The 27,668-nt window shown below is 38.0% G+C and overlaps 1 protein-coding gene across 3 annotated transcripts; it reads right to left on the bottom strand.

The window, feature by feature from the left end:
- Positions 1-74: 74 nt before the first annotated feature.
- On the bottom strand, positions 75-25,351 carry LOC127409663 (feline leukemia virus subgroup C receptor-related protein 2-like). 3 transcript variants are annotated; one of them, XM_051644390.1, is made up of 11 exons: positions 24,417-25,350; positions 19,084-19,225; positions 15,318-15,458; positions 13,507-13,574; positions 9,819-9,922; positions 9,431-9,541; positions 9,164-9,269; positions 5,899-6,010; positions 4,191-4,246; positions 1,565-1,676; positions 75-811 (listed from the first exon to the last, which is right to left on the bottom strand). In XM_051644390.1, exons 1-10 carry the CDS (start codon positions 24,966-24,968, stop codon positions 1,608-1,610), a joined length of 1,461 nt encoding a protein of 486 aa, XP_051500350.1. In that variant the 5' UTR covers positions 24,969-25,350; the 3' UTR covers positions 75-811; positions 1,565-1,607. The 3 variants fall into 3 exon arrangements, with proteins under 3 accessions (XP_051500350.1, XP_051500349.1, XP_051500351.1); XM_051644389.1 differs by having other exon boundaries at positions 75-1,676; positions 24,417-25,351; XM_051644391.1 differs by lacking the exon at positions 1,565-1,676 and having other exon boundaries at positions 24,417-25,351.
- Between the last annotated feature and the right edge of the window lie 2,317 nt (positions 25,352-27,668).

The following is a 27,668-nucleotide window of genomic DNA, read 5'->3' as shown; positions in this document are numbered from 1 at the left end:
AGTAATCTTATACAGGGAAAGCTCTAAACATTTTACTAAAGAAAAAAAATCTCAATAAGTGAAAAGTGCTAAAATGTGTTAAAGTTTTTTTTATTTTTTTTTATTATTATTCATTCCAAATCATATCTTTAGACTTTTAAGTTGGGTCGAAGTACAAAATGAGAATAGAAAAATTTTCATGAATAGTTTCATGAATTTATATTACTGCATAGATGGAAACCAACACAGCATAATCAACTGTGTAGCTCTTGTTTCTATTCTGTTTCTATTCAGTCACAATTTCTCTTAAATATGCACAATACTGATACACATTATGTGTGGTTCTTATAGGTTTCATCAGAGGATTTGGTTTTGAAACTCTGTAAAAACTTTGTAATAAAAAAAAGAACGTTACCATAATTAATTTAAATCATCAGTTGATAGTTAAAAATGAGATGTATCCTGAGAAGATTAGTCAAGATCAGATTAATTTACAAAAATTACCATATTGTACAAACACTTAATTTTCAAAGAAACAAGTTCTGTTTACATTAAGGAGGCAATCCCTGGCTTTTATGAATGTTCAACACAGTAACAATTAACACACACACACACACACACACACACACACACACACACACACACACACACACACACACACAAACAAACAAACACAAAAGGCCAGTTACAAACTATAGAAATAAAAACTGTAAAACGAAATGCTAAATACAATCCATTCGGTATTCATATTATCTGCAAGAAAGATGTGCGTGTGTTAGAGTTTGGCTTCAGCTATAACAGAAGGTTGTGCAGTTGATCTCTCCAAAGAGTCCTAAAAACACAAAACACATAATAAATATAAAAGTGAAACAGCGTCCCCTGTCTGTCACATATTTCACACATGCACATATCAGCTGGAGGGCAGTTAGTGAGTCAAATGGATTAAAAAAAATGATGACTATGACGATAAAACTGACAATGCAGAAGTGCTACTATTGTTAATGAAAATTAAACCCAAATTAAACGTTTCATTAAATTAAATAAAAAGGCAACAGTTGGAAAAACTGATACTGAAATAAAACACTAACTAATAATGTACAAAAAATATAAATGACTAAAAATACATTTTGGTTTTTGATAAAGAGTTTTATGAAATCTAAAATGTTTACACCTTGCCTTCATTGCTTATAAAAATGCCACTATTTCGTAATAACACTGACAGACTAGAGAAAATTAACAGTGTTAAACATTTTCAAATGATATCAGTTAACACAATAACTTAGGCAGCTTTAAAATACTAAAAATAAAAATAAAAATAAATTAAAACTAACAGTCAAAGAGAAGACCCATTAAAAAGACAAATTAAAAATAACACTGCTAAGCTGAAAGCAACATGCTGTATTCAAATTGCAAAGAGCTCAAGGGTTTAGCATTTGGATAAAGAAGAAATGTCAACAAAAATCAAGTAGAACATCTTGTTTTTATCATAAAAATCAAGAAAAATACATCAAAGCATGCTTGAATCAGTTTATAAGATTAAAATGTGTCACTGAGTGTGAATCAGATTGGTGTGTGCCACCTGTACCTGAACCACCAGTAAGTGATAAAATCAAGTAGTGATTGATTGATCATATGTATGTGGGCGAGAGGAGAGACGTGTCACTGTGATCCTGAACGTCTGACCTGCCCACTGTTGCCTGCAGACACACACACACACACACAGGTCTGATCTGTGAAAATGAGCAATGTTGAACTGAGAGGAAACTAGAACAGAGATGAAAGAGGGAAAGGGAAGAGTGGAGTGAGAAAAGATGAGTGGAAAGGGGGAACGGGATGAGAAAAAAATGGAATGGGATGAGTCGAAAGGAGGGAACAGAAAATGAGATGCATGTAAAGAGGGAACAGGGTGTGGGGAAAGAGGAATTGTGATGAGTAGAAAGAAGAAATGGGCCACACGGAAAGAGGAAACGGGATGTGTGGAAAGAGGAAATGGGATTAGCAGAAAGAGGGAACGGATGAGTAGAAAGAGGAAAAGGGATGTGTGGAAAGAGGAAATGGGATGCGTGGAAAGAGGAAACGGGATGCGAGGAAAGAGGAAATGGGATTAGCAGAAAGAGGGAACGGGATGAGTAGAAAGAGGAAACAAGATGAGTGGAGACAAGAAACAGGATAAGAGGAAAGAGGAAATGGGGATGCATGAAAAGAGGAAACAATGCATGGAAAGAGAAAACAGAAAACATGGAAAGAGGAAACGGGATGCATTGAAAGGAAACGGGATGAGTGGAAAGAGGAAACGGGATGAGTGGAAAGAGGAAACGGGATGAGTGGAAAGAGGAAACGGGATGCGAGGAAAGAGGAAATGGGATGAGTGGAAAGAGGAAACAGAATGCATGGAAAGAGGAAATGGGACACGTGGAATGAGGAAACGGGACGCATGGAAAGAGGAAACGGGATGCGAGGAAAGAGGAAACGGGATGCGAGGAAAGAGGAAACGGGATGCGTGGAAAGAGGAAACAGCATTGAGTGGAAAGGGGAAATGGGATGCATGGAAAGAGGAAATGGGGTAGAATGAAATAAGGAAACGGGATGAGTGGAAAGAGGAATGTAATGCATAGAAAGAGGAAACGGGATGCGTGGAAAGAGGAAACGGGATGCGTGGAAAGAGGAAATGAAAAATATGGAAAGAGGAAACGGAAAGCATGGAAAGAGGAAACAGGATGCGTGGAAAGAGGAAATGTAAAATATGGAAAGAGGAAAAGAAAGCATGGAAAGAGGAAACAGGATACATGAAAAGAGGAAAAGGAATGCGTGGAAAGAGGAAACGGGATGTGTGGAAAGAGGAAACAGGATGCGTGGAAAGAAGAAATGGCATTGAGTGAAAAGAGGAAACGGAATGTGCAGAAAGAGGAAACGGAATGCGTGAAAAGATGAAAAGGAATGCATGGAAAGAGGAAACAGAATATATGGAAAGAGGAAACAGGGATGCGTGGAAATGGGATGCATGGAAAGAGGAAACGGGATATGTGGAAAGATTAAATGGGATGAGTGGAAAGAGAAAATGGGATGAGTGGAAACAGGATTTGGAGAGTAAGGTTGAGCACAAGTAACAGTGGAGAACAGGGTGAAGAGTGTTTATAGTGACAGTATGAATCTCTAAGCACTTCCTGTATCATCCAAATCACAGTTCTGGAATCTCAACACAATAATAGGAGCTCAGTGTCCACAAGAGATGCTGGAGACAATTAAAACATCAAAAATGCATGATGTTGAAGACCCACAAGAATCTGCAGGAACACGGTCATACTTCTGCAGTAGAATTTTTAAACGACAGCTAACAAACCAAAATTACCTGTAATCAACACATTTAATACTTTTCTGCTCTAAATGACTGGCATTTCGGTTAACACACACTGAGCCAAATAACAGAACACAGAAGCATGTGGAAGAAATGTCAGGAGACCGTTAGTCATTTTATCTAGTATCTGCAGACGTGGTAACAGCCATAACATAATAAAAACACAGTATTATTTTTGCTGCATGAAACAGACCTCTACCAAACAACAGACACACAACTGCAGACCACATGCACAACATAAACTTATTATTGTAAGATAAGTTCTGTATGACATATAGAGTGGCCCCAAAATGTATTTGGACACTTAAGCCACACTTAAAATGTATGAATGTTTTTTTATTATCAACAAAATATCAAATCAACTGGAATTTATTGTCAAGAAATATAGCACAAAATTTTTAAGCAAACACTTAAGGAAAAAAATTATGTTAGGTTTGACCACCTGTGATTGGTGCGGCCCTAGAGACATGAGTATAAAAGAGACTGCTGCAGCTCTAGAGGGAGCTCTGCTGATTTCACAAATTCCTGTTGATCCTATTGCTGTTTAAACGTTTGTGCTAAGAGTGTTAGTGTAATAAAAGTGTGAAAAATGAACATTGTAAAAATATATTTATTCAGTGTTTCAGTTTTATGTTGCGGCCTCACCCTAGATGGGGTTGTAACAATATCATGAGTACATCTCATATTTGTACTGAATATGTCTGATGCATTTTATACAGTATGAATATGCATTTTTGATCTTCTACTTGTCCATTAATATACAGAGAGTTCAGGTGTAATTCCAGGCTAATACATGCAAGTGCAGGTGCAACCGTTCTATTGGTTGCTTTGCAAGCGTGTTAGGTTTGCTACTTACAGCTGTCAGTGCTTGCTGGTTTGCCAACTGTCTGCGCAGATCTGACTTAATACAGCCTGAGATAAAAAACACAAACTCAATGAGACAAATTCACAACATTCCCAGTCACTTTTTCAGCGTTTATTTTTTAAAACTAAGATTTGATGTTATTTTCATGACAATTAAGCCAACCACCCCCTCCATTATAATACCATAATAAATAAAAACTATTAAAAAAAATTGTTGGTAACACTTTACGGTTGCATCTAAGGTTGTATATGTTAACATTTGTTAACTACAGTAGTTAACATGAACCAACAATTTACAATATTTTTGATAATTCCTAATGGATTTATTAAAGGGGTCATGACATGAGGAATCAAATTATCCTTGATCTTTTGATATATAAGAGGTCATTGTACAATAAAAACATACTATAAAAGTTTCAGAACTCAAAACCCTCCTCACTGTAAAAAGAGCATTTGCTGAAACCAAGATGCCAAAATGACTCGCTCTCTACTTCCTCCATATTGTGATGTCACACTGTGGTAGACATTTGCATCTGACCACCTCCACAACACATCAACACCTACTTTACCTTATCACTTCTGTAGCCCGCCTTGTAGTGGTGAACAGTGAGATGGCAATTAGAGAGAGTAGGTCAGTCGAGAGCAGAGGGCCAATCGTAACAGTGGGCGTTTACTGTCAAGTCTTAAAGGAGAAGCAGCACCAAAACCGAGTGTTTCTGACACAGGGTCAGACTGAGCATTGAAATTATCATGTTTTACAAATATATTACTGTTTTTTGTGCAAAAAACGTTACTTATAATATAACTGAACCTCAAGTAACATATTAAAATAATCAAAAAGGCATGTCATATCCCCTTTTACAAATACAACCTTATTGTAAAGTGTTCGCTTTTTTCCACATTACAGTAAAGAGAATGTGATTTTTAACGCATTAAAAAACTATACACTTCAGCTTTAAATGATCAATTACAAAAGTGAAATAACTGTGTGATCCATGTCATTTAAACCAACTCAGAGAGAGAACGTCTCTGTGACTTTTATTCTTCATTCAGTCACTTGCATGTCACTAACTGGAGGTCACAGCAGAGTTCTTGAGAACAAATCTTGCTCTGTGTTTGTACCCTGAAGGGAACATTGTCTTTAACCGCTCCTAAATAATGCTGCTTTCTCCATTTCAACAATCCAGTGTTTTTCCATGCATTTAATAGCTCATACACTAACTGAAACACTGGAAAACAGAGCAGCTTTCAAAATGTCGTTCATGCAGCATGAATTTTAATATAGTTTGTTTAATTTAATTTGTTTATAGTCAGTTCAGTTCACATCTATTAATAATTCACCCATGAGTTTGAATTCTGTCATCATTTACTCACTTTCATGTCCCATATGACCCATATGACTTCTTAAGTGGAACACAGAAAGAGATATTTTTTTTTTTCATACAATGAAAGCATATTTTGACCAGTGGCTGACCAAAAGTACAAAAGGATAATTTTTCATTGAATGGAAAATAGCAGCATCAACATTCTCTTTTTGTGTTTTATGGAAAAAATAAAGGTCACACAGGTTTGGAATAAAATGAGTTTGAGTAAATGATTTTTTTATTAAGAGGGAAATTTCATCAGAATTTTCATTTTTGGGTGAACTACCCCTTTAAGAGCCAGTGATGCAAATAAAGGGACACACAAGTTGTCCTTACCTGTTATGATGGTTCCTATCAAAAGGAAGACACACAGGAAGAGATTTCCAGCCAGAGTGTTAAACGAGTCCATAATTTTCCCCTGACAGATGGTGAATATGATCCCAAATACCTGCAGTAAGAAAGAAAGACAGACAGACAGACAGAGTGACACAATGAATACAAAATCTACAGATCTGAAGAGGTTTTAGTTGCAGTGATGTGTCATGTTCATTAGGTGCTGCATTTTTAGTATTTCGGAATTGTTTGCTATCTCCATAAAAGTGATCTAATGAGATTCTGAACAAAAGACACAATTGGAGCCTCTAAAAAATAATAATAATGTTGTCCACATAGATGCTTATCTTTGGCATGTCTATATATCATCAACATACACTATATTGCCAAAAGTATTCGCTCACCCATCCAAATAATTGAATTCAGGTGTTCCAATCACTTCCATGGCCACAGGTGTATAAAATGAAGCACCTAGGCATGCAGACTGCTTCTACAAACATTTGTGAAAGAATGGGCCGCTCTCAGGAGCTCAGTGAATTCCAGCGTGGTACTGTGATAGGATGCCACCTGTGCAACAAGTCCAGTCATGAATTTTCCTCGCTACTAAATATTCCACACTCAACTGTCAGTGGTATTATAACAAAGTGGAAGCGATTGGGAATGACAGCAACTCAGCCACGAAGTGGTAGGCCACGTAAAATGACAGAGCGGGGTCAGCGGATGCTGAGGCGCATAGTGCGCAGAGGTCGCCAACTTTCTGCAGAGTCAATCGCTACAGACCTCCAAAGTTCATGTGGCCTTCAGATTAGCTCAAGAACACTGCGTAGAGAGCTTCATGGAATGGGTTTCCTTAGCAGAGCAGCTGCATCCAAGCCATACATCACCAAGTGGAATGCAAAGCGTCGGATGCAGTGGTGTAAAGCATGCCGCCACTGGACTCTAGAGCAGTGGAGATGCGTTCTCTGGAGTGACGAATCACACTTCTCCATCTGGCAATCTGATGGACGAGTCTGGGTTTGGCGGTTGCCAGGAGAACGGTACTTGTCTGACTGCATTGTGCCAACTGTGAAGTTTGGTGGAGGGGGGATTATGGTAGAGGTTGTTTTTCAGGAGCTGGGCGTGGCCGCTTAGTTCCAGTGAAAGGAACTCTGAATGCTTCAGCATACCAAGAGATTTTGGACAATTCCATGCTCCCAACTTTGTGGGAACAGTTTGGGGATGGCCCCTTCCTGTTCCAACATGACTGCGCACCAGTGCACAAAGCAAGGTCCATAAAGACATGGATGAGCGAGTTTGGTGTGGAAGAACTTGACTGGCCTGCACAGAGTCCTAACCTCAATCCGATAGAGCACCTTTGGGATGAATTAGAGCGAAGACTGCGAGCCAGGCCTTCTCGTCCAACATCAGTGTCTGACCTCACAAATGCGCTTCTGGAAGAATGGTCAAAAATTCCCATAAACACACTCCTAAACCTTGTGGAAAGCCTTCCCAGAAGAGTTGAAGCTGTTATAGCTGCAAAGGGTGGGCCGACGTCATATTAAACCCTATGGATTAAGAATGGGATGTCACTTAAGTTCATATGCGTCTAAAGGCAGATGAGCGAATACTTTTGGCAATATAGTGTATCTAGCAAATTAAACATTTCAGAGCAGAGGAAAAAGAATAATATATACAATATATTATTTTTATTCAGCTTTTATTCAGGTTTGCAAGTGTGAATAGTTCTGATTAGGGATGCACCAATATGAAAATTTTTGGCCGATAAAGATTTTAACAAAAGCTTATAGGCCGATATTTTGCCACTTACCTTATTTTGTCATAAGATCACTGTTTACTTAGGAATTATGCTTAAAAAATGTACAAAGAGCTATAAAAGCTTTTTTTTACTGTTCTAATAATAAATAATTTTCATTGAACATAGACTGGATCTGTTCAACACATGGCCAAAATTAGAAAGAATGCCACAATGAATTATACATAAAAAATAAAAATAAAAGATCCAAAGAAATATCTACATTTGATAACATGATGATTGATATGAAAAAAGGTTATTATGTACTTCTAAAACATTTATGCACTCTTGTTTTTGCAGTTCATAACAACAGATCTCACAATTTACATATCTGTACTGTATATGATTGAACATCACAAATTCATACTATGCATATTTTGGGCAATTCCACGGAAATGTCAGTCACATCAAGGACAAATAAAAAGTTTTAACCAAAGGAAAATAAAACCTTTTAAATTCTGTATTATAGTAGTAAAATGGATACTGCCATCCAGACCGCTAGAGGGCGCCGCTTGCTCACACAGCACTGAATGCAGACTGTATTTTCAAATGCAGCCTTTTAAGGTTTAGTAATCGTGCCAGGCCATATTGCGTTTTCAATCTTAATTCAATCAATCGTGCAGCATTAATGGATATCATACTGATGTCTCAGAAGTCAAAGTCTGCTGGTTTCAAAGCATTTTGGATGGTTACCCTCTTCATGTAGCCAATAGTTAAGTGCCGCTTTCACAACTGTTTTTTTTCTCATTAAAGGTGCACTCAGTAACTTTTGTCTTTGTGTCATCTTGGACTTACACTGACACCTAGTGGCTTGGATGCAGCATCATTTAAAATCAGTAGTTTTCAGTTTCAGATACCATCGTAGAAATATAGTATTCACAGTCAGCCATGATTACTTTAATTAGTGAGTGAAAAAGTCAAATAACAGGGCGGTTACTGAGATTAAGCGAGTAGTATTCGGCTGGTCATATGATTCTAGCATGGCAGCCCCCATGTGCGGACCCTCTCCATGTAGATTTAAGCAGCTTTTATAAGGTTACTGATATGACTGGAGTCTTCACTTTAATGTGAGTGCTCATGATTTCCTTCATATATTGCAAAATTACAATTCATGTCTTTAGGAGTTAAACTTTTTTAATGAGGAAAAAATTACTGAGTGCACCTTTAATGTGAGAATGAGCAAGACTAAATATGACATGTTCTTAGGAGTGCTAACTCTTCTACATATTGGGTTTTTACAAAGTGTGTTACTAATTAATTATAAATAAATCATAGTTTTTTCATTTTTCATGCTTATAACTGGTATGTCAATGGTTTTATTTTGCTCAAAAATTGGCCGATAAATATCAGCAACCAATACATCGGTGCATCCCTAGTTCTGATGCAAACTTTCGCCAGTGACTGTTGATTCGTGTTGCTTTATGCATTGTTGATTTTATGGTATATGACACTGAAACAGACCACACACACACAGACCTGTGCGGAACAGTTCAAAAGACCTGATGATGTTCCCTCAGACTCTGGGTAAGTGAGTTCCACAGCAAACTCAAAGCCGAGAGGCAGATAACCGGTCATGAAGAATCTACAGTAGAATACACAAATAAAACCTCTACCACAGATGCTTTTGCCCAAAACATACAACAATTTTAATAACTCTGGACACAGGAATATTATTAATTTGATCATTTAGGAGGGAACAAAACTTAGCAATGACATTTTGTGAGTGTTTTGTGAGTCTCTTACCCCAGGGTTCCTGCTGTGATGAAAACCACCCACAGGTGCCCCAGATCCAAAGTAAAAGCAAAAAGCAACAGACCCAGAAGGGACATCAGATACACGGCTAGAGTTGTCTGTCTGTGGAGAGATCAGACCCACAGCCAGAGTCAGAAATACACTTAAAACAAAAGGTCATGGGTTCAGTGAGGTCAAGGTTCATGGGTCAAAGAGGCAAACACCTTGACAAACACATTAAACTAAATCATACGAACAGACTCATAGGAGGGCGAACACAATAACAAACTTTCCTTTGAGAAAGAATCCGCTAGTATTAAGACTAATGTTTATTGAGTGTTGTCGTTGTCTAAAGGCCATTTCAAAAGACATTTGTTGGGATTAATATCAAGCTTCTTACTTGTATGTTTTGGATCGGTCTAACCAGATTCCACAGATGAGAGAACCCACCATGCCAGCGATCACGATGGTGAGGCCGATCCTGCCCGCGTTCACCTCCTCTCCCTGCCAAACCAGAATAAACTTTCACATACATTCTCTCTTTCAGTGTTGTCAACTGGTTTTGGTTCAGGATCTTTGTCCAGATTTTACTGTGGACATCAAGGGCAACCCAACACAGTGCCAAAATTGTTTATTGTCCAAAAGCAAACAGAAATATTTGTAAAATCAAACAAAAATGTATTAATTTTACCACCATGAATTGTATAGGCACAACAAAATGGAAACTGAATGTTATAGGCCGAATATGTTTTTATACAGTTGGAGTGTTTGGTTTCTAAATGTCCATTGCTTTGAAATTTGGGTTTTATGCTTTTGGCAGCCAATAATTCACTCACCAAAAAACAAAACAAAAACAAAAAAACACCATGTTATTTTTCACTGTAAGTGAACCCATATTTAAATGCAGTCTTGTTTAAGCTCTGAAGGCATTTTTAAAGATTTCCTGTTTCAGTGTCATTCCAAAAATTGAAGACTTGAAGAAAAAAATAAAATAAAAAAATAAAAAAATAAAGAGGGTCAATTGATTGGTATCATTTTAAAGAAACCTTTTCAAATTTTTTAAAGATATAGATTGACAAAATTATGACACTCTCATCCTAAGAAACTGCTGGAAAAAAAATAAAAAAATTCAGCCAAAAATTGACTTTTTTTCTTATTTTTCTTCCTTGACATTATCCTTTATATCTCTTGTTGTAAATAAGGTAGCTCAGAAAAACTGCTTTTATTTCCCAGTCATGCCAACTGTAACTGAGTAAAATGTTGTGTTGATACGACAAAGCAATCAAAAGTTATAGCACTACAACATTAATTTATCCTAGTGTCCAAAAATATTTCCAAACAAATAAAACATAATAATTGTACATAAAAACTAATTAAACATGCAAATACAACAATGACTGCTCTCCCTGTATGCTCTCCCTCCAAAGCATGCAGGCATAAGTAATGAGTTCTCATTCAGTTCCATTCTATGCCATTTGAGCCATCATTGAGCCTGTGTCATGTACTTGGCGCCATCTCCTGTGGCCATATGTAACTAGATTAAACAAAAAAAAAATCTTCTCTGCCCATATTTGGATGACTTCCACCTCTGGTTGCAGCAATCTGAATCCTAATATGACTGGTTCAGGGTTCCATGACACTGGACAATGTACTACATCATTTCCGATGAAATCATCTGATCCAGGAAAGCTTAGGTGTTTTTAACAAGATAGCACATTATGTGCTATGTGGACATTGTGCTTCGTGTGGATTATATAATGATCTATGCATCCGATTATGCTGTGTGTGGGCTCATTTGAATGGGAATCCCCTCCTCCTATGTCATAATGGTATGACATTTTATGTTCTGTTTGTGTGTAGTGAAGTTACAGTGCATCCGGAAAGTATTCACAGCGCTTCACTTTTTCCACATTTTGTTATGTTACAGCCTTATTCCAAAATGAATTAAATTAATTATTTTCCTCAAAATGCTACAAACAATACCCCATAATGACAATGTGACAGAAATTTTTTTAAATCTTTGCAAATTTATTAAAAATTAAAAAGGAAAAAAAAAAAAAAAAAAATCACATGTACATAAGTATTCACAGCCTTTGCCATGACACTCAAAATTGAGCTCAGGTGCATCCTGTTTCCACTGATCATCCTTGAGATGTTTCTACAACTTGACTGGAGTCCACCTGTGGTAAATTCAGTTGATTGTGCATGATTTGGAAAGGCACACACCTGTCTATATAAGGTCCCACAGTTAACAGTGTATGTCGGAGCACAAACCAAGCCATGAAGTCCAAGGAATTGTAAGTAGACCTCCGAGACAGGATTGTATCGAGGCACAGATCTGGGGAAGGGTACAGAAAAATGTCTGCAGTATTGAAGGCTCCAATGAGCACAGTGGCCTCCATCATCCGTAAATGGAAGAAGTTTGGAACCACCAGGACTCTTCCTAGAGCTGGCCGCCCGGCCAAACTGAGCGATCGGGGGAGAAGGGCCTTAGTCAGGGAGGTGACCAAGAACCTGATGGTCACTCTGACAGAGCTCCAGCATTTCTCTGTGGAGAGAGGAGAACCTTCCAGAAGAACAACCATCTCTGCAGCACTCCACCAATCAGGCCTGTATGGTAGAGTGGCCAGACGGAAGCCACTCCTCAGTAAAAGGCACATGACAGCCCACCTGGAGTTTGCCAAAAGGCACCTGAAGGACTCTCAGACCATAAGAAACAAAATTCTCTGCTCTGATGAAACAAAGATTGAACTCCTTGGCCTGAATGGCAAGCGTCATGTCTGAAGGAAACCAGGCACCGCTCATCACCTGGCCAATACCATCCCTACAGTGAAGCATGGTGGTGGCAGCATCATGCTGTGGGGATGTTTTTCAGCGGCAGGAACTGGGAGACTAGTCAGGATCAAGGGAAAGATGAATGCAGCAATGTTCAGAGACATCCTTGATGAAAACCTGCTCCAGAGTGCTCTGGACCTCAGACTGGGGTGAAGGTTCATCTTCCAACAGGACAACGACCCTAAGCACACAGCCAAGATAACAAAGGAGTGGCTACGGGACAACTCTTGAATGTGAATGTCCTTGAGTGGCCCAGTCAGAGCCCAGACTTGAACCCGATTGAACATCTCTGGAGAGATCTGAAAATGGCTGTGCACCGATGCTCCCCATCCAACCTGATGGAGCTTGAGAGGTGCTGCAAAGAAGAATGGGAGAAACTGCCCAAAAATAGGTGTGCCAAGCTTGTAGCATCATACTAAAATAGGCTGTAATTGGTGCCAAAGGTGCTTCAACAAAGTATTGAGCAAAGGCTGTGAATACTTATGAACGTGATTTCTTTTTATTTTTTATATTTTTAATAAATTTGCAAAGATTTCAAACAAACTTCTTTCACGTTGTCATTATGGGGTATTATTTGTAGAATTTTGAGGAAAATAATGAATTTAATCAATTTTGGAATAAGGCTGTAACATAACAAAATGTGGAAAAAGTGAAGCGCTGTGAATACTTTCCAGATGCACTGTATAAGCGAAAACACGGCTTATAAGCAACACCTGTTTACATGTAACATGTATGTCCAAGACATGTACTTAGCTATTACTCCCTATATTTTTGTCTGTGAGTAAAACAAATAGGCTGGTGGTATTCTAATCTTTGAGATCTTTCCAAGGACATATGACACATGGCTATCTGATCAGTTTTATGTTTTTACCGATTACAATAATACATAGAATGCAAAATTATTTATAAATTTTCAAAACGGAACACTTCTGATTTGTCTGCAAATTTCAAAGCAATTGTTCAGTTTTGGTCATAATACCTACATGCATTGTAATGTAAGGCTTCTAAGCTTTAGAACAATACCTATTTTGTATTGGTTAAGACTAGTTATTAATATTTTGATTATTATTTTTTTCTCGGCAGGCTGCTCCAAGTTTAAAGGGTTAACATTGCATAATTTTGTTCATGGTTTGAGAATTTATGTGCCAAAATTTAGGGATTAGGTGTTTGTTCAAAGTTATTTTAGTGTGAATTGAGTGTTGGTCAGGGGCTCTCATGATTGGCTGGACAGCAGGTGAGTGGGAGGGACTTACGGGATAGTGTTCGACGATCATTCGGTTAAGAAGTGTACCGACAGCATAGAAACAACCAACATTCAGTCCTGTGGAAAGACAGAGAGGTTAAAGAGCCAGTCAGAAACAGGGTTGGAAAATGAAGGGTGCGTTAAAAAATATGTTTAGAGTACAGTGTAGGGGTTTAGAGATTTTAACACACCCCTAAACCAAAGTATTAAACTTTGGCATGTAAAGAGAGTCCAATTTTACATCCATCAAATGTCCAAAAAGTCATCATTTACTCACCCACATGTGTTCCATACCTGTATGACTTTTTTTTTTCTCTTATGTGGAGCACAAAAGGAGATGTTAGACAGACTGTTTGCCTCAGTCACCATTCACTTTCATTGTATAATAATAATAAAATAGATGCAATGAAAGTGAATGGTGACTAATGCTAACATTTTGCCGAACAGCTCCTTTTGTGTTCCACATAAAAAAGTAACTCGTACAGTTTTGGAACAACATGAGGGTGAGTAAATGATGACAGAATTTGTTTTCATTTTTTTGGTTGAATTTAGCCTTTAACAGAACGTTTTACAACATCTTGTCTCAGACTACTTAAAGTATTTTGTGGAACCTTTCAAATCAATCCGGTAGGATTTAAACTGTCTTTACAGTTCTGTAGCAGCTTTAAAGTTATAAAGGAGGTCATGCATTCCTCTGGGTTTATTTCTGTAAATTGTTAGCCAAGTTAAATGCAGCTACAATCTTCCCGTGCCATTGTTACACATGTGTCTGTGTGCACAGCAAGATCATAAATTCAGTGTGTTAATGTCATTCTGCAGTGATACCAAACAACATGCTCCCCGTGAAAACAAAGCAAAAAGGGGCAATAAAACTACTTCTGTTTGGATCTAGCTTGAACTATGATCGCTTAAACCAATTTCGATACCATAACAAAAACTAATACTAATTTTTTTAATTAAGTAAACATTGTTTCTCAAGTAATTATTAAATACAAGTAAACAGTCAGTAATAAAACAAGAACAAAGAAACAAATTACTAGCAATAGAAACAAATTAAAAACAACAGAACAAAGAAATACACATTTAGAAAACGGTGCTTTAAGTTATTGACAGTAGTATCAAGTATTCAAGTAAATTCAGAAAGAACTGTAGTGAAATGTGACATAAAACTATCTGTAATAATTACAGATCTGTAATTATTCAAAATCTGTATAATTATAACAGATTAATACTTTTTAAAGCTAATAAATTAATCTAGCCAAGAGCAGTGAGTATTTTTCTTGTTTTTTTGTTGTTTGCACTTGTGTAAGCAGACACTAAACAATCTAGCAGTCTAAACTGAATTATACATGCAGACACTCAAAGGAGAAGTTTTCAACCACTGACTTTTCATTCAGTTGCATATAGCTTCAAATTTTATTATTGAATATGAAAAATGTACAGAAATAGCTGAGTTACAGCCATGGGTGCAAAGGTGTTCTGGGTGGTTGCTTACTAGGTCAAAAGAGCCCATCCCCAAGTCTCTGTGATGATATTCAGGTCTCTAGATATGGCTAGTGTGCCTTATTATAAGTCTAAGGGCTTGTCTCCCCCCCGATCTGCTTTCCCAGGGAGATTTTAGATGCGTGTATCTGTTAAAAGTTAATTTAGTCAACTTTTAGGAGTACAGCATTTAGTTGATCTCAAAGCAAATAGACATTTAACAACTACAAAAACTCAGTTTTTTATTTAATGGAGTCTTTGAATGCCAAAAAGCATAATTACTCCCAGTCTCAGGTTCTGAATGGGGATGTTATAAAGTATAAAGTGAGAAACATTCACCATAAGTGATAACGAGGAGGATGAAAGCCTTGTTGCGGAGCAGTCTGAGGATGGAGGCTGTGCATGAGTAACTTTCCGGAGAGATCTGACGAGCAGCGGCCTGAGCATGAGTGGGAGGGTCATCTGGACGCTCTTGAAACACTAACAATTAAAAAACACAAACATATCCAATCACCTGCTGGATACTTCACAGAGAACTCATAATAAGGATGATAGATGAATGGATGGAAGTTTAAAAAAAATAAAATAAAAAAAGGTCGAAAGAGAAAAGAAAAAACATTTGAAAGTTAGAAAGAAAGAAATGTCACAGAATTTGACATATTTGTGTTAAAAATGTATGTATGAATACATAATTAAATCAAGTTAAAATCGTACTTTGTCCTTGTGTGATGATTAAACCACAAAAGGCTGAGGAATATACAGTCTACATGTACTGTGCGCTTCAAAGTGATTTGTAAAGCCGGTCACTCATACACTGAACAAACCTCATCATCACGTGTGTTCTGTGTGTAGCAGATGACAGAGAGCAGAGCACTCATTACCCTTAAAGCGTACAGCACATGCAGACTATTTATATATGTATATAACTAAAACGCATCTTTTGTGGTTTAATAAGCACACTAAGCCATTTACTGCAGAAATTGAAGTAACTGCGACAAAAATGTATTACCACTGTATAGTAAAATGTAATATTCAATGTATTATTAATAAATAATAATTACATATAGCAATATCTCACAAGCAAAAGTGCTTTTGTTCTAAATAAATGTTTTCATCAATAATTTCATTCATGCTTTCACTGTATTTAGCAAAAAAAAAAAAAATAACTCCAATGTTGTGTTTTGGATTATGCTGTGTAGATCTGTATAGAGGCACTTTATTTGATAAAAATAAAGCAATGTTATATTGAAAAGTATTTATTCTGTTTTTATTTGATTAAAACTATGAATTAATTTGACTAGACAGTCTTTTATGATAAAAGAAAGGAGAAAGCAAGATAGAAAGACAGAAAAAAGGAGACAGAAAGAAAGGTGAAAGACAGACAGAAAGAATAAAAAAAGACAGACAGACAGAAAGAAAGAGAGGAGAAAGAAAGGAGAAAAAAGAAGGGAGACAGAAAGAAAGGAGACAGAAAGAGAGACAAAAATAAAGAAAGAAAGAAAGAAAGAAAAGAGAGAGGCAGAAAGAAAGAGAGGAGAAAGAAATACAGAAATAATGAAAGTAAGAAAGAAAGGATAAAGAAAGACAGAATGAAAGACAGAAAGAAAGAAAAAAGAGGAAGAAAGACAGAAAGGAGACAGAAAGAGACAGACAGACAGAAAGAAAGAGAAAGACAGACAGACAGACAAAGACAGACAGACAGAGAAAGACAGACAGAAATAAAGGAAAAGAGAAAAAAGGAGAAAGACAGAAAGAGAAGACAGACAGGAAGAAAGGAGACAGAAAGAGAAAGACAGACAGAAAGGAGACAGAAAGAGAAAGACAGACAGAAAGAATGAAAAAAAAGACAGACAGACAGGAAGAAAGAGGAGAAAGAAAGGAGAAAAAAGGGAGAAAGAAAAGAGACAGAAAGAGAAAGACAGAAATAAAGAAAGAAAAGAGAGAGGCAGAAAGAAAGAGAGGAGAAAGAAGGAAAGACAGAAAGGCAGAAAGAAAGAAAAAAGAAAGGAGAAAAAAGAAAGAAAGAGAAAGGAGACAGAAAGAGAAAGAGAGACAGAAAGAAAGTCACAGAAACAATTTTTTTCAGTGTGTTGTCAGACAATAATTTGGATTTAAATGTGCTTGAATTCATCATGTTCTGACACGTTCTGGGACTGTTTGTTGAGTAAAAATTTAGACTGCTGTCCTCAAAACTGCAGGTGACTGAACCCTTGATATTTGCTTTATCCTGCATGGGCTAGATATTAAAAAACTCTGCAACAGGATTTGAGCTGTTGGAGATAACTATTGCAGTGTTTCCCCTAGGATATTTTCAACAGCAGTGCTGTTATGCACGCGTCCATAAGTCCGCAACGCCGAACCCGTATTAACATTCATCGGTGGAGGAAGAGCTTAAAACAGGGTTGTCAAACTCAAATTTAGCCTGGGCCACATCAGGATGGAAAATGTGGCACCAGCACCTGCTTTGGTAGCACTAATGCGATTATCAGTAATATTGCATATTTCGTGCATTGAAATGCACATTTGACAGTATAGCGTTGATTTTGAGGTTGGGATGCGGATGTAAATTATAATATTAACAACATAGAACTATTAGCCAGAAAAACATGTTTTATCATTTATTACATGAGGAAGCAGCAAAACGATGATAATTCATGGGAAGTCAAAACTACTCAATAATAGAGTAGTGCACATTTCGCTTGTGAAACAGCACTGTCTGAAATCACATGAGTGTTTCTCAGAAACGTGACCTAGTTCTTGCATGAGGTTTTGTGGCATTGCCAAGATAAAAAAATGACAGCTTAGCATTTAAACAGCTGAAATAAAAAAAAATTGAGTAAAAGAGGGTCAATGGGAAAGAAAAAATAATTTCCTGTTGTGAGATTTGTGCAAAAGGTTGGTTTATTATCCACACTAACGTCTCCATTTACTCGTAAAGCTTACAAAGAGAAAAACCAACACAAAATCCTCAACATGCAACAATGACAGCTTTGCAGATCCTTGGCATTCTAGCTGTCAGTTTGTCCAGATACTCAGGTGACATTTCACCCCACACTTCCTGTAGCACTTGCCATAGATGTGGCTGTCTTGTCGGGCACTTCTCACGCACCTTACAGTCTAGCTGATCCCACAAAAGCTCAATGGGGTTAAGATCCATAACACTCTTTTCCAATAATCTGTTGTCCAATGTCTGTGTTTCTTTGCCCACTCTAACCTTTTCTTTTTGTTTTTCTGTTTCAAAAGTGGATTTTTCTTTGCAGTTCTTTCCATAAGTCCTGCACCCCTGAGTCTTCTCTTTACTGTTGTACATGAAACTGGTGTTGAGCGGGTAGAATTCAATGAAGCTGTCAGCTGAGGACATGTGAGGCGTCTATTTCTCAAACTAGAGACTCTGATGTACTTATCCTCTTGTTTAGTTGTACATCTGGTCTTCCACATCTCTTTCTGTCCTTGTTAGAGCCAGTTGTCCTTTGTCTTTGAAGACTGTTGTGTACACCTTTGTATGAAATCTTCAGTTTTTTGGCAATTTCAAGCATTGTATAGCCTTCATTCCTCAAAACAATGATTGACTGATGAGTTTCTAGATAAAACTGTTTCTTTTTTGCCATTGCTAATACTGACCTTAAGACAGTCTATTGCATACTGTGGCAACTCAAAAACAAACACAAAGACAATGTTAAGCTTCATTTAACAAACAAAATAGCTTTCAGCTGTGTTTGATATAATGGCAAGTGATTTTCTAGTACCAAATTAGCAATTTAGCATGATTACTCCAGGATAAGGTGTTGGAGTGATGGTTGCTGTCTAGATTTTATCAAAAATGACTTTTTCCAAATAGTGATGGTGCTGTTTTTTTACATCAGTAATGTCCTGATTATACTTTGTGATCAGTTGAATGCCACTTTGATGAATTAAAGTACCAGTTTCCTTCTGAAACAGCTAAATCTGTACATTATTCCAAACTTTTGGCTGCCAGTGTATGTGATTTTGTAAAAACAAGAACAAGACTCAAAAAAAGGAAGAGAGACACACTAACAGACAGTGGAATATCAAGCTTGACCTGAGACATACTCTGACAATCAGCATGATTGACATTTGCTCTTACCAATGACAACCAAGACAAACAGGAAGGTAGCCACACCCGCTGTGATGTAGAACATGACTCTGATGTGACCTGCCAACTCGTCCAGATCGTCCACATTTGGAACAAGGATTGGTGGGACGAGAAAGCCAATGGCGATCCCTAACTAAAAGGAAAACAAATATTTCTAAGGTCAAAAACAAAGCAGGACTTCTGACCCATACACTCTACACAAGTAAATAAAAGCAAACGCTTTAGCAATACAATCTTGATTTTAAATGTCACTGCATTCCCAAATGTGTCAGAATGCAATTCATAACAGCACAAGTATGGGTTACATTCTTAAGTGTTGCCATGGGAGGCGCTATAGTGGGCATTAGCGAAGATTTCTTTTTAATTTTTTCAGTTTTCTACAGTCAGTTATCTCTTTCAGGTCAACTATGGTCATGGTGGAACAGAATTTTGAAGAGGATCCTGCTGAGCAATGTTAGTTAAACTGTGTGCAACCCTGCGCACACATGCGTGGACACTGTATTTTGGTTTCACTATATGCAACGCATAATTTTATTTCATTTAAACTGACTGATCTCAGTTCAGGAGACTCTGGGCTGTCAGTAAAGGGTTAAACATTCGATATTTGGAGTCATGTGACAAAGCAACATGGCGCCGATCACAGCAGAGTTTATCTTTGGGAGATACACCAACAGAACTACATCTGGTAAGAAACCTAATTAAGTTTTTACATTGAAACCTGTTTCAGTCAAAAGATTGGAGTATAGTTTCATTCGATATGCCATTTTTTTATTTTTGCGATTTTTTTGTGAAACGCCACATTGCTAAACACAGTGTACACTAATGTGTACAATAGTACAAGGTTTTCATTAGAAATCCTATAATGACTGCATTTTCACATTGAGAAACATTTTTTTGCTCAGAGGCTTTACATGGAGCAAGGATGAAAATATGGTGCTTTTCAAACTGTTCTGAGACCAGCGCAAAGAGAGAACATTTAGATTTTGCTTCCAAATGTTACATCGCAGGATGTATTTTTGTTTTATTTTGTATTACATCTGTCAATGTATTCTCTTTGTTATTTGCCACTGTTTTGGTGTATACTGTTTTCTGTTTTCCACCTTTCCTGTTGCTCCTTCCACTTTCAGGTACTGATGATTGACACCTGTTTCTCATTGCCATCTTGGAACCCTTACCTGCTGTGATTGGCCAGTGGGAGGAGGGTGCCAGGTTAAAGGTCCAACAAACCTCATCCTCGAGTAGAGAGACCAAGAGAGATTTGCCTTAAAAGGAGTGTTTCCTTTCTCCGGCCCCAGATGGTGTTGTTGTGGATTGAATGGTGTGACTGTGTGCCATTGTGCATCACCTGGATTGTCGTTTGCTGTGTGCTGTCAGTGTTGTGCTGTGTGCCTCATTGAATTGACCCTTGTAAGTTATAAGTTATGTGGGAATATTCGTAGGGAGGTGGGTGCCAGTTTTGTTTGTGTATAAGTTTTTCTCTTGTTTTTGGACAAAGAGAGGTAGGGAAGTTTTCTGTTGTTGTTTTGTTTGTTTTTTGTTCTTTTACATGTAATTTACTTCCCCCTCAAGAGAAGACTCTCTTTATTTGTTATTTTGGCCTAGTCCTCTCCTGAAGACTTTTTCTATTACTCCCACTTTGTTATACAATAAAATCAATTTTTCTTTAATTGATGAATTGTGGTCTTTCTAGTGCTGGAGCTGGAAATGGGAAACCACCTGATCTCTCCACTTTTAACCATTTTGTTACTCCACCCCAACCCTAGACTGCGGAGGATGTAACAATTGGGGGCTCGTCCGGGATTTGAACCCGGGATCTCTCGCACCCCAAGCGAGAATCATACCCCTAGACCCTACTAGAAAAAAAACATTGTAACATAAGTAAAATCAAGTCAAATCATTTTTTGTATCGTTTTTTATTTGTGCTTTTCCAAATACACATTGTTCCAAAGCAGCTTCGTAAAAAAATCAGCTGTAATGTCTGTAACGTCTCAAAAACATGAATAACCAACACTCCTGGAAACATAATAAACAATTTAATAAAATGTTTTAGACTTTCTATAGCTTGGTATTATATAAAATTTCACAATTAGTCCTGCTGTCTACATATGTGGACATCAATTTTTGCTATAGAATATCTTTTTTTTTTTTGCATGTTTATTAGGTGCTACTAGTTACAAATCAAAAAGGGAAATGGAAAATGCACACATCAGTCACGCTCAGGTCTAGCTAGCTACTTAAATCATATTGTATATTATAATGTATATTTATCCTTTTAATGGATCCTTTTTGTTTTTGAGATGAGCCACCACTATTTGATTCATATGTAATCATGAAACAACAATGGAAGTTCAGGGGCCCCTTGTGCTCTACTAGAGGAATGGTTGGGACTTGGTGATGGGTAACCTCTATTACATATTGGGTTCCAGTAAATGTAGATACATGAAACAAACATGGGCCCTTGTGTTGTTCCAGAGGGATGATCTGTACTGGGGGATGGGGATACGGTTGTGTGGCGACAAATAAAGATTAATCTAATGCCCTGCACAGTTCACAAGCCTCAATTCAAGGGCATAGCCAGTTAAATTCCACATTATGTTTTCACTGCACAATGAACTCTTATTTTTATATAATTTCTCATTATATGACATTTAATCCTAATGAAGTGTCTTCACTTATGTGTTTAAATTTTTTAAGTGCTCACAGAAGAGGTGTGCCTTCAGATATTTTTTAAAAGTTGTAATGGTAAATGGTAAGTAATTTTGTTATTAGGCTTAGCGAATTTGCTAAATTCTTAGAAGCTCAAGTAGCAAGAGGTATATAAGCTTAAACCGGCTCGGAGCAGGTTTATTTACCATGAACAGGATTAGACTGCAGCTTTAAAAATGGCAGTGATACCCTAAGTCTACACTATAAATGACGTGCACATCCACTGTTGTTGTTTCCACCTTCGTCTCCTAGTATTCAATGGTGTTGTGCTAAAATCTGATACTAGGGAGTCAAAATTCGGCACTACACCAGTGCTTATATTGTCTTTTCGCACTACTTCAAGCAATGGCCCAACGGTAAGCGTTGCCACAATGTGGACCCACTAATTCATGCAAACAATTCCAAGCACATGCGCAGACTATGCATACAGAGACAAACGGCTAGAAAAATTGCTCAGGTACCAGAACCCTTCTACATAGGGGAGCCTACAAGCTTAGCATAAAATAGCATTACGCGGTGGTCCCATAGACCTTCTATGGGCGGTACACTGTTGAGGAGACAAGAAGCCGTTTTTTTTTTTAAGAGATGTCTAAGGAGGAGATGCTTTAGTACAAGGAATAAACTGCTTTTGTGAAGAAAAAGCTTATTACTTAATGAACTGACCGCCTGTCTGCTAATCTTCAACATGTTTTACACTAAATCTTTTTGGAATGAACTATGTGTGGAATTTACTACGATAAAATAGCTATTTTATAAGAGAATACACGGATCATTTTGCAACAGGTAGGTGTCAGCTTATGGCTCTCCCCATTCATTTGTATGGTATCCGGAAACAGTGACTAACTATCCTAACATGCTAATTAACTGTTAAGCCAAAAATATACTTCGGTCAGATGCGAATGCTGAGAATCCATGTACAGGACGTGTCACGCAAATCTCGTCATCAGCAGAGTGCTTGAGCACTGAACGCTTGCAGCTTGATTTTTCAAACTGCGTGTCTTTTAATGTGCAAAATGCATATATGCCCTAGATACTTCCAATTTGACACGAATGCTCAGCGTCTGCGTATAGTCAAATGCGAGCCTGTCAAAGTATGCTTCATATAACTGTGTGCACACACAGATGGTTGGTGCATGCGTGCTACGACTGCTAAGAGACACCAGACTTTCTCTTCAGGAGTTTAGACCCATAAAGTGGTCTTTATATTCCTTCAGATTCGAGTTGCAGGTATCTCCAGATCCCCTCACACACGCACTCTTGACTTGCACATCCACTGTTGTTGTTTTTACCTTCACCTCTTGATGTTTAGCGGTGATTACATCTTCTTCTAGCGCTTCTTCATGACAGCAATGGCTCAACTGTGAGTGTTGCCACCTTGTGGACCCACTAATTAGTGCAAATAACTCCAGGATATAAAATCGGGCTTTGCACTTTCAGCGCAGAAGTTGTTATTTCAGTAAATAATAGAATCTCTGTCGCATACTATGCTGATGACGGAATTTACGTCACTCGCCCTCTACGTGTAAAAAGCGACGTATACTGGAGGCCTGGGTAGCTCAGCAAGTACTGACACTGACTAGCACCCCTGGAGTTGCGAGTTTGAATCCAGGGCATGTTGAGTGACTCCAGCCAGGTCTCCTAAGCAACCAAATTGGCCCGGTTGCTAGGGAGGATAGAGTCACATGGGGTAACCTCCTCGTGGTTGCAATAATGTGGTTCTCGCTCTCGGTGGGGCGCGTGGCGAGTTGTGTGTGGATGCTGCGGAGAATAGTGTGGGCCTCCACATGCACTACGTCTCTGCGGTAACGCGCTCAACAAGCCACGTGATAAGATGTGCGGATTGACGGTCTCAGACGCGGAGGCAACTGAGATTCGTCCTCCGCCACCCGGAGTGAGGCGAGTCACTACGTCACCACGAGTGAACTTTAGGACTTAGAGCGCATTGGGAATTGGGCATTCCAAACTGGGGAGAAAAGGGGAGAAAATCAAAAAAAGAAAATAAAAGTATACTTTGGGAGAGAGATAGAGATAGAGAGAGAGAGAGAGAGAGTAGAAAATGGTCATGAAAAACCAAATTATGACTGTTTTTGGTGCAAGAACCCTTAACTAACATTATAAGCAAACTTCAAGGAAAGAAGTCAAATGAAATGTAGAATATGGCACCTTTTAAAAAATGATATCTTAAAACTGAAGAGTGAATACAGCTCAGCCACTTAAACATGGATCATTTCAGCCACAGGTTTGCTATCTGTTTATAATTTTTGTAAACTATACTTATAAAGAAATTTAAGATTGAAGTTTCAAGCGTTCAGCATTTAAATCAGTATCCATTTTTGATATTTGCATACTATAGTCTGCATTACAATTGTGCTGCTCATACTAATTCCGCCATAGACACATATGGCAGAAGTAGTAAGAATAGTATGGTTAAGTATGGTCTTCTTTCTTACGTAAGAAGTATTTGCATACTGAATTGTGATTGGTCGTGTCATCTTGCATATAATTAACTTAATGGGAACGGGAAAGTTGCGGAATTTTATTCATATAAATCGAAGATCGAAGCTTACCCAAAAACTTAAACAAACCTAAAATAATAATTGCAACAAAAATGAACCCACCTGATTTCCGAAGACCCCGATGGAACACGCGGTGGACACCTCATCCGAACCGAACCACACCGACGCGATGCGCGAGGGCATCCCAAGGATGAACACCTGGGCCACGGAGCAAATGAACTGACCCAGAAATGTCACGGGAAACAGGTCCGGTCTCGCACTGGCCACCTTGATCCACGTGCCTGCGCAGTTCAGAGCCGCGGCAACGAGCGCGATGACCCGTAGACCTTTTTTATCCAAGAGCCACGAGACGGGGAAAATGAGCGGAATGTACGTTAACATGTAAATCATGGACATCCAGTCAATGGTGAAAGAGTCCACGCTGTAAAAGCGCATGAAAATGTTGTTGATGATCCCGTATTGAATCCACTGATAGGAGTTACACAGAGAATATGAGCTGAATAAACATACTATGATCCATCTCTTCTTATATAAACGAGTTACCGGCGGCGCGGTGTGATGTTCAATACACACATCAGCATCATTCACGGCTGTTTTGGAAATATAATCATTATCATTCACCTCCCAATTCACTGACTTTGACTCATCGCACATTTTCACTCGATTAAAATGCCCTCAGAACCCCGTAACCTGGGAACGAGTTCATTTACCTCTTTGAATCCTAAACTATGTCACTCATTTTGAGTAATGTTAAAAAGACGCCGATCAAACTACTGTAAATACTGCCGCTATATAACCTGTCAAACTAACTCGTTTAAATACTTACTTCCATACAGATACATTATATAACACATGAGATTAAATTCTAGCAGATAAACTCCCCATATCGCGAATTATATTCGTCGTTGCTCGGGTTTAATAAACTCTTCAGTTCGCGCAACGGAAACTCATCAAACATTCGCTCAGAAGTTTCGACACAGTGATGAAGCGTTGAACCAGAGAGTATTTAGCAGAGACCGGCCACTTCTATTTAAATGTATGAGAGAAATCGAACGCCCAACGGATGTACAAAGGAAGTCCCGATTTACGGGTAACAGAGCCAATCACCTTTTAGACACAGACGTCGTCTGTCAATCAACTCGTTAACGCGCGTGCGCATTAGCTATACAAGCCGGGAAATGTTCGTGTTTTGGCGTAAATTGAGGCAAAGAAGCACAATTTATGATTACAACATAATCAAATGTTATTGCTGATTTTGAAATATGTTTTTTGATCGTAATCTCGACCATTGTTTTTTGATAGTTCGGTCTTTCCCCATTCATTAGTTAGGAGCTGCACTGGCATGACTGGAAATAGCATCCCGAGAGCGTTCCAAAGATGGCCGACAAGTGGACTGACTTTCTAGACAGACTTTGGCTTAACATAGAATCGAGCAGAAGTGAAATGTAAAGAAACAAACTGTACGAAATGGGCGGCGCTTAAACGGCATGGATGTTGCTCAGGCATGTGACGGTGGACATGAGGCGTTTTATGACCTTATGTGAAGAATTGTCACTACAGCACAAAATGGGGGTTTCCTAATCAGTGGGCATTTTTAAACCGGGATGGGCGGTTTTCAACCGCTTTACACGATTTGCCAACTACATTGAAATTCCCTGCCTTCATTGGAGAGTTAAGAAACGCCCATCCTGGTTTAGAAACGCCCACTAATTGCTACACTGAAATTCCCTACTTTCATTGGATAGTTGAAAAACGCCCATCCCGGTTCGAAAACGCATTTGCTTCCATATTTGAGAGACTACAGAGAGAACTCGTACTTTTAAAATGTAAATATTTTTTATTTAAAAAATTTCACACAATTTAAGTGAACAATAAGTTACAGCCAGGTCACAGCACCAAAAATATTCACTTTCCAGAAATAAGATATGATCAACACAATCAAGGGGTATCTATGTACATTTGCTACAGTATTTTTATTATGTTCATTAAGTCTTTTCAAATGTTTATATTATATTATATTATATTATATTATATTATGTTGTACAGTGTATATTGTTATTATTATTTTATTACCGTCACATGGCACCTTATTTTAATTATATTTTTATTGTTAATTTCTTGTCATTACTCGTTGTGTGTATTGATGCAGGTATAAATACAACCATGCCAATAAGTTACTTAGAAAAATGCCCTTAACATAAACCTTACTGTGGTCTTTAGGAGTTGGCCCGACCCCCTTCTGGAGCAACCCCGCCCCTTCTTGAGTTACTCCGCCCTCTTTTGGAGTTCACGTCCCGTTTGGAGATCTCCGCGCTGCACCATCGATTATAGTCATTTTTGAACAATGGCTAAGGCATATTGTGAATTGTTTTACAGAGATGGCTGGGGCTGATTTTAATTTTTATGCCAGCTACTAATGCTTAAAATTAATTGATTGAAACTATTATACTTTTGGTGCACACACGTCACCAATAAAAAAAAAAAAACACATCCTGAGATTTGAATGCGTCTCTATAGAGGATTCAGCTTTCTGAGCCGCCAAGCGCCCCCTGGAGGAGAACATATTTATTACACAGGAGACCGTTATTAGCTGAAAAAAATCCAACTCACGCAGTCGAAGTCTCGCGAGAGTCTCATTCGCTGTTATTAAAGTTAGGGATAGGGTTCAATTTAGTGGTAGGGTTGAGGTTAGGACTATGTTTAGGAGTAGGTGTAGAGCTCTGTATGACTCCAAAGAAACATAATTAACACAGTTTGTGTACGTTGCCTGCGGCTCTCGCGAGACTTTAGGTAACCGGGTGGTTACCTTCTAGGGCCATTTCCACTACATGAACTAAGGCCCGTTTAGAGTTGGTGAAGTCTCAAACAGCACGCCCACGTACCGCCCACTATCCGTACTCTAACCATTTTACAACGCGGACACAGAAACGGCGCCCTCTGCTGGAGTTACTGGTGAAGTTTTGTTGGGTTTGTTGACGTGGGTCGATAGGTTTTGCCTGCTCAGTTCTGCCCCAAGTATTATTTAGAAAAATGTTATTCACATTTAGATTTCTATTTATCATTTCTATTATATGCTTTTATCACATTATGTTATAATTGTATTATAATGCTATTATAAGTACATGGAGTTGTAATTAAAATAATCCTTAAAAAGTATTCCCACTAACATATAGACCACATTACCTAGTATCTGATTATTTAAATGTCATATCATTTCTAGAACATCTTACACTCTCATACTCTTGCCTGTTGTTTAAAGTAACCCAACACCAGCTACTTCTGGGCAAATATCTAATCAGAAAGTCAATGACTTTGTCAAAGACTGAAGAAAATTGTCAAGAGACCAGAATTGTG

This window comes from Myxocyprinus asiaticus, chromosome 19, assembly GCF_019703515.2.
Source record: "Myxocyprinus asiaticus isolate MX2 ecotype Aquarium Trade chromosome 19, UBuf_Myxa_2, whole genome shotgun sequence".
Taxonomy (NCBI): Eukaryota; Metazoa; Chordata; class Actinopteri; order Cypriniformes; family Catostomidae; genus Myxocyprinus; species Myxocyprinus asiaticus.
The sequence above is the reverse complement of the archived record's forward strand: the minus strand, read 5'-3'. Positions and strand labels throughout refer to the sequence as shown.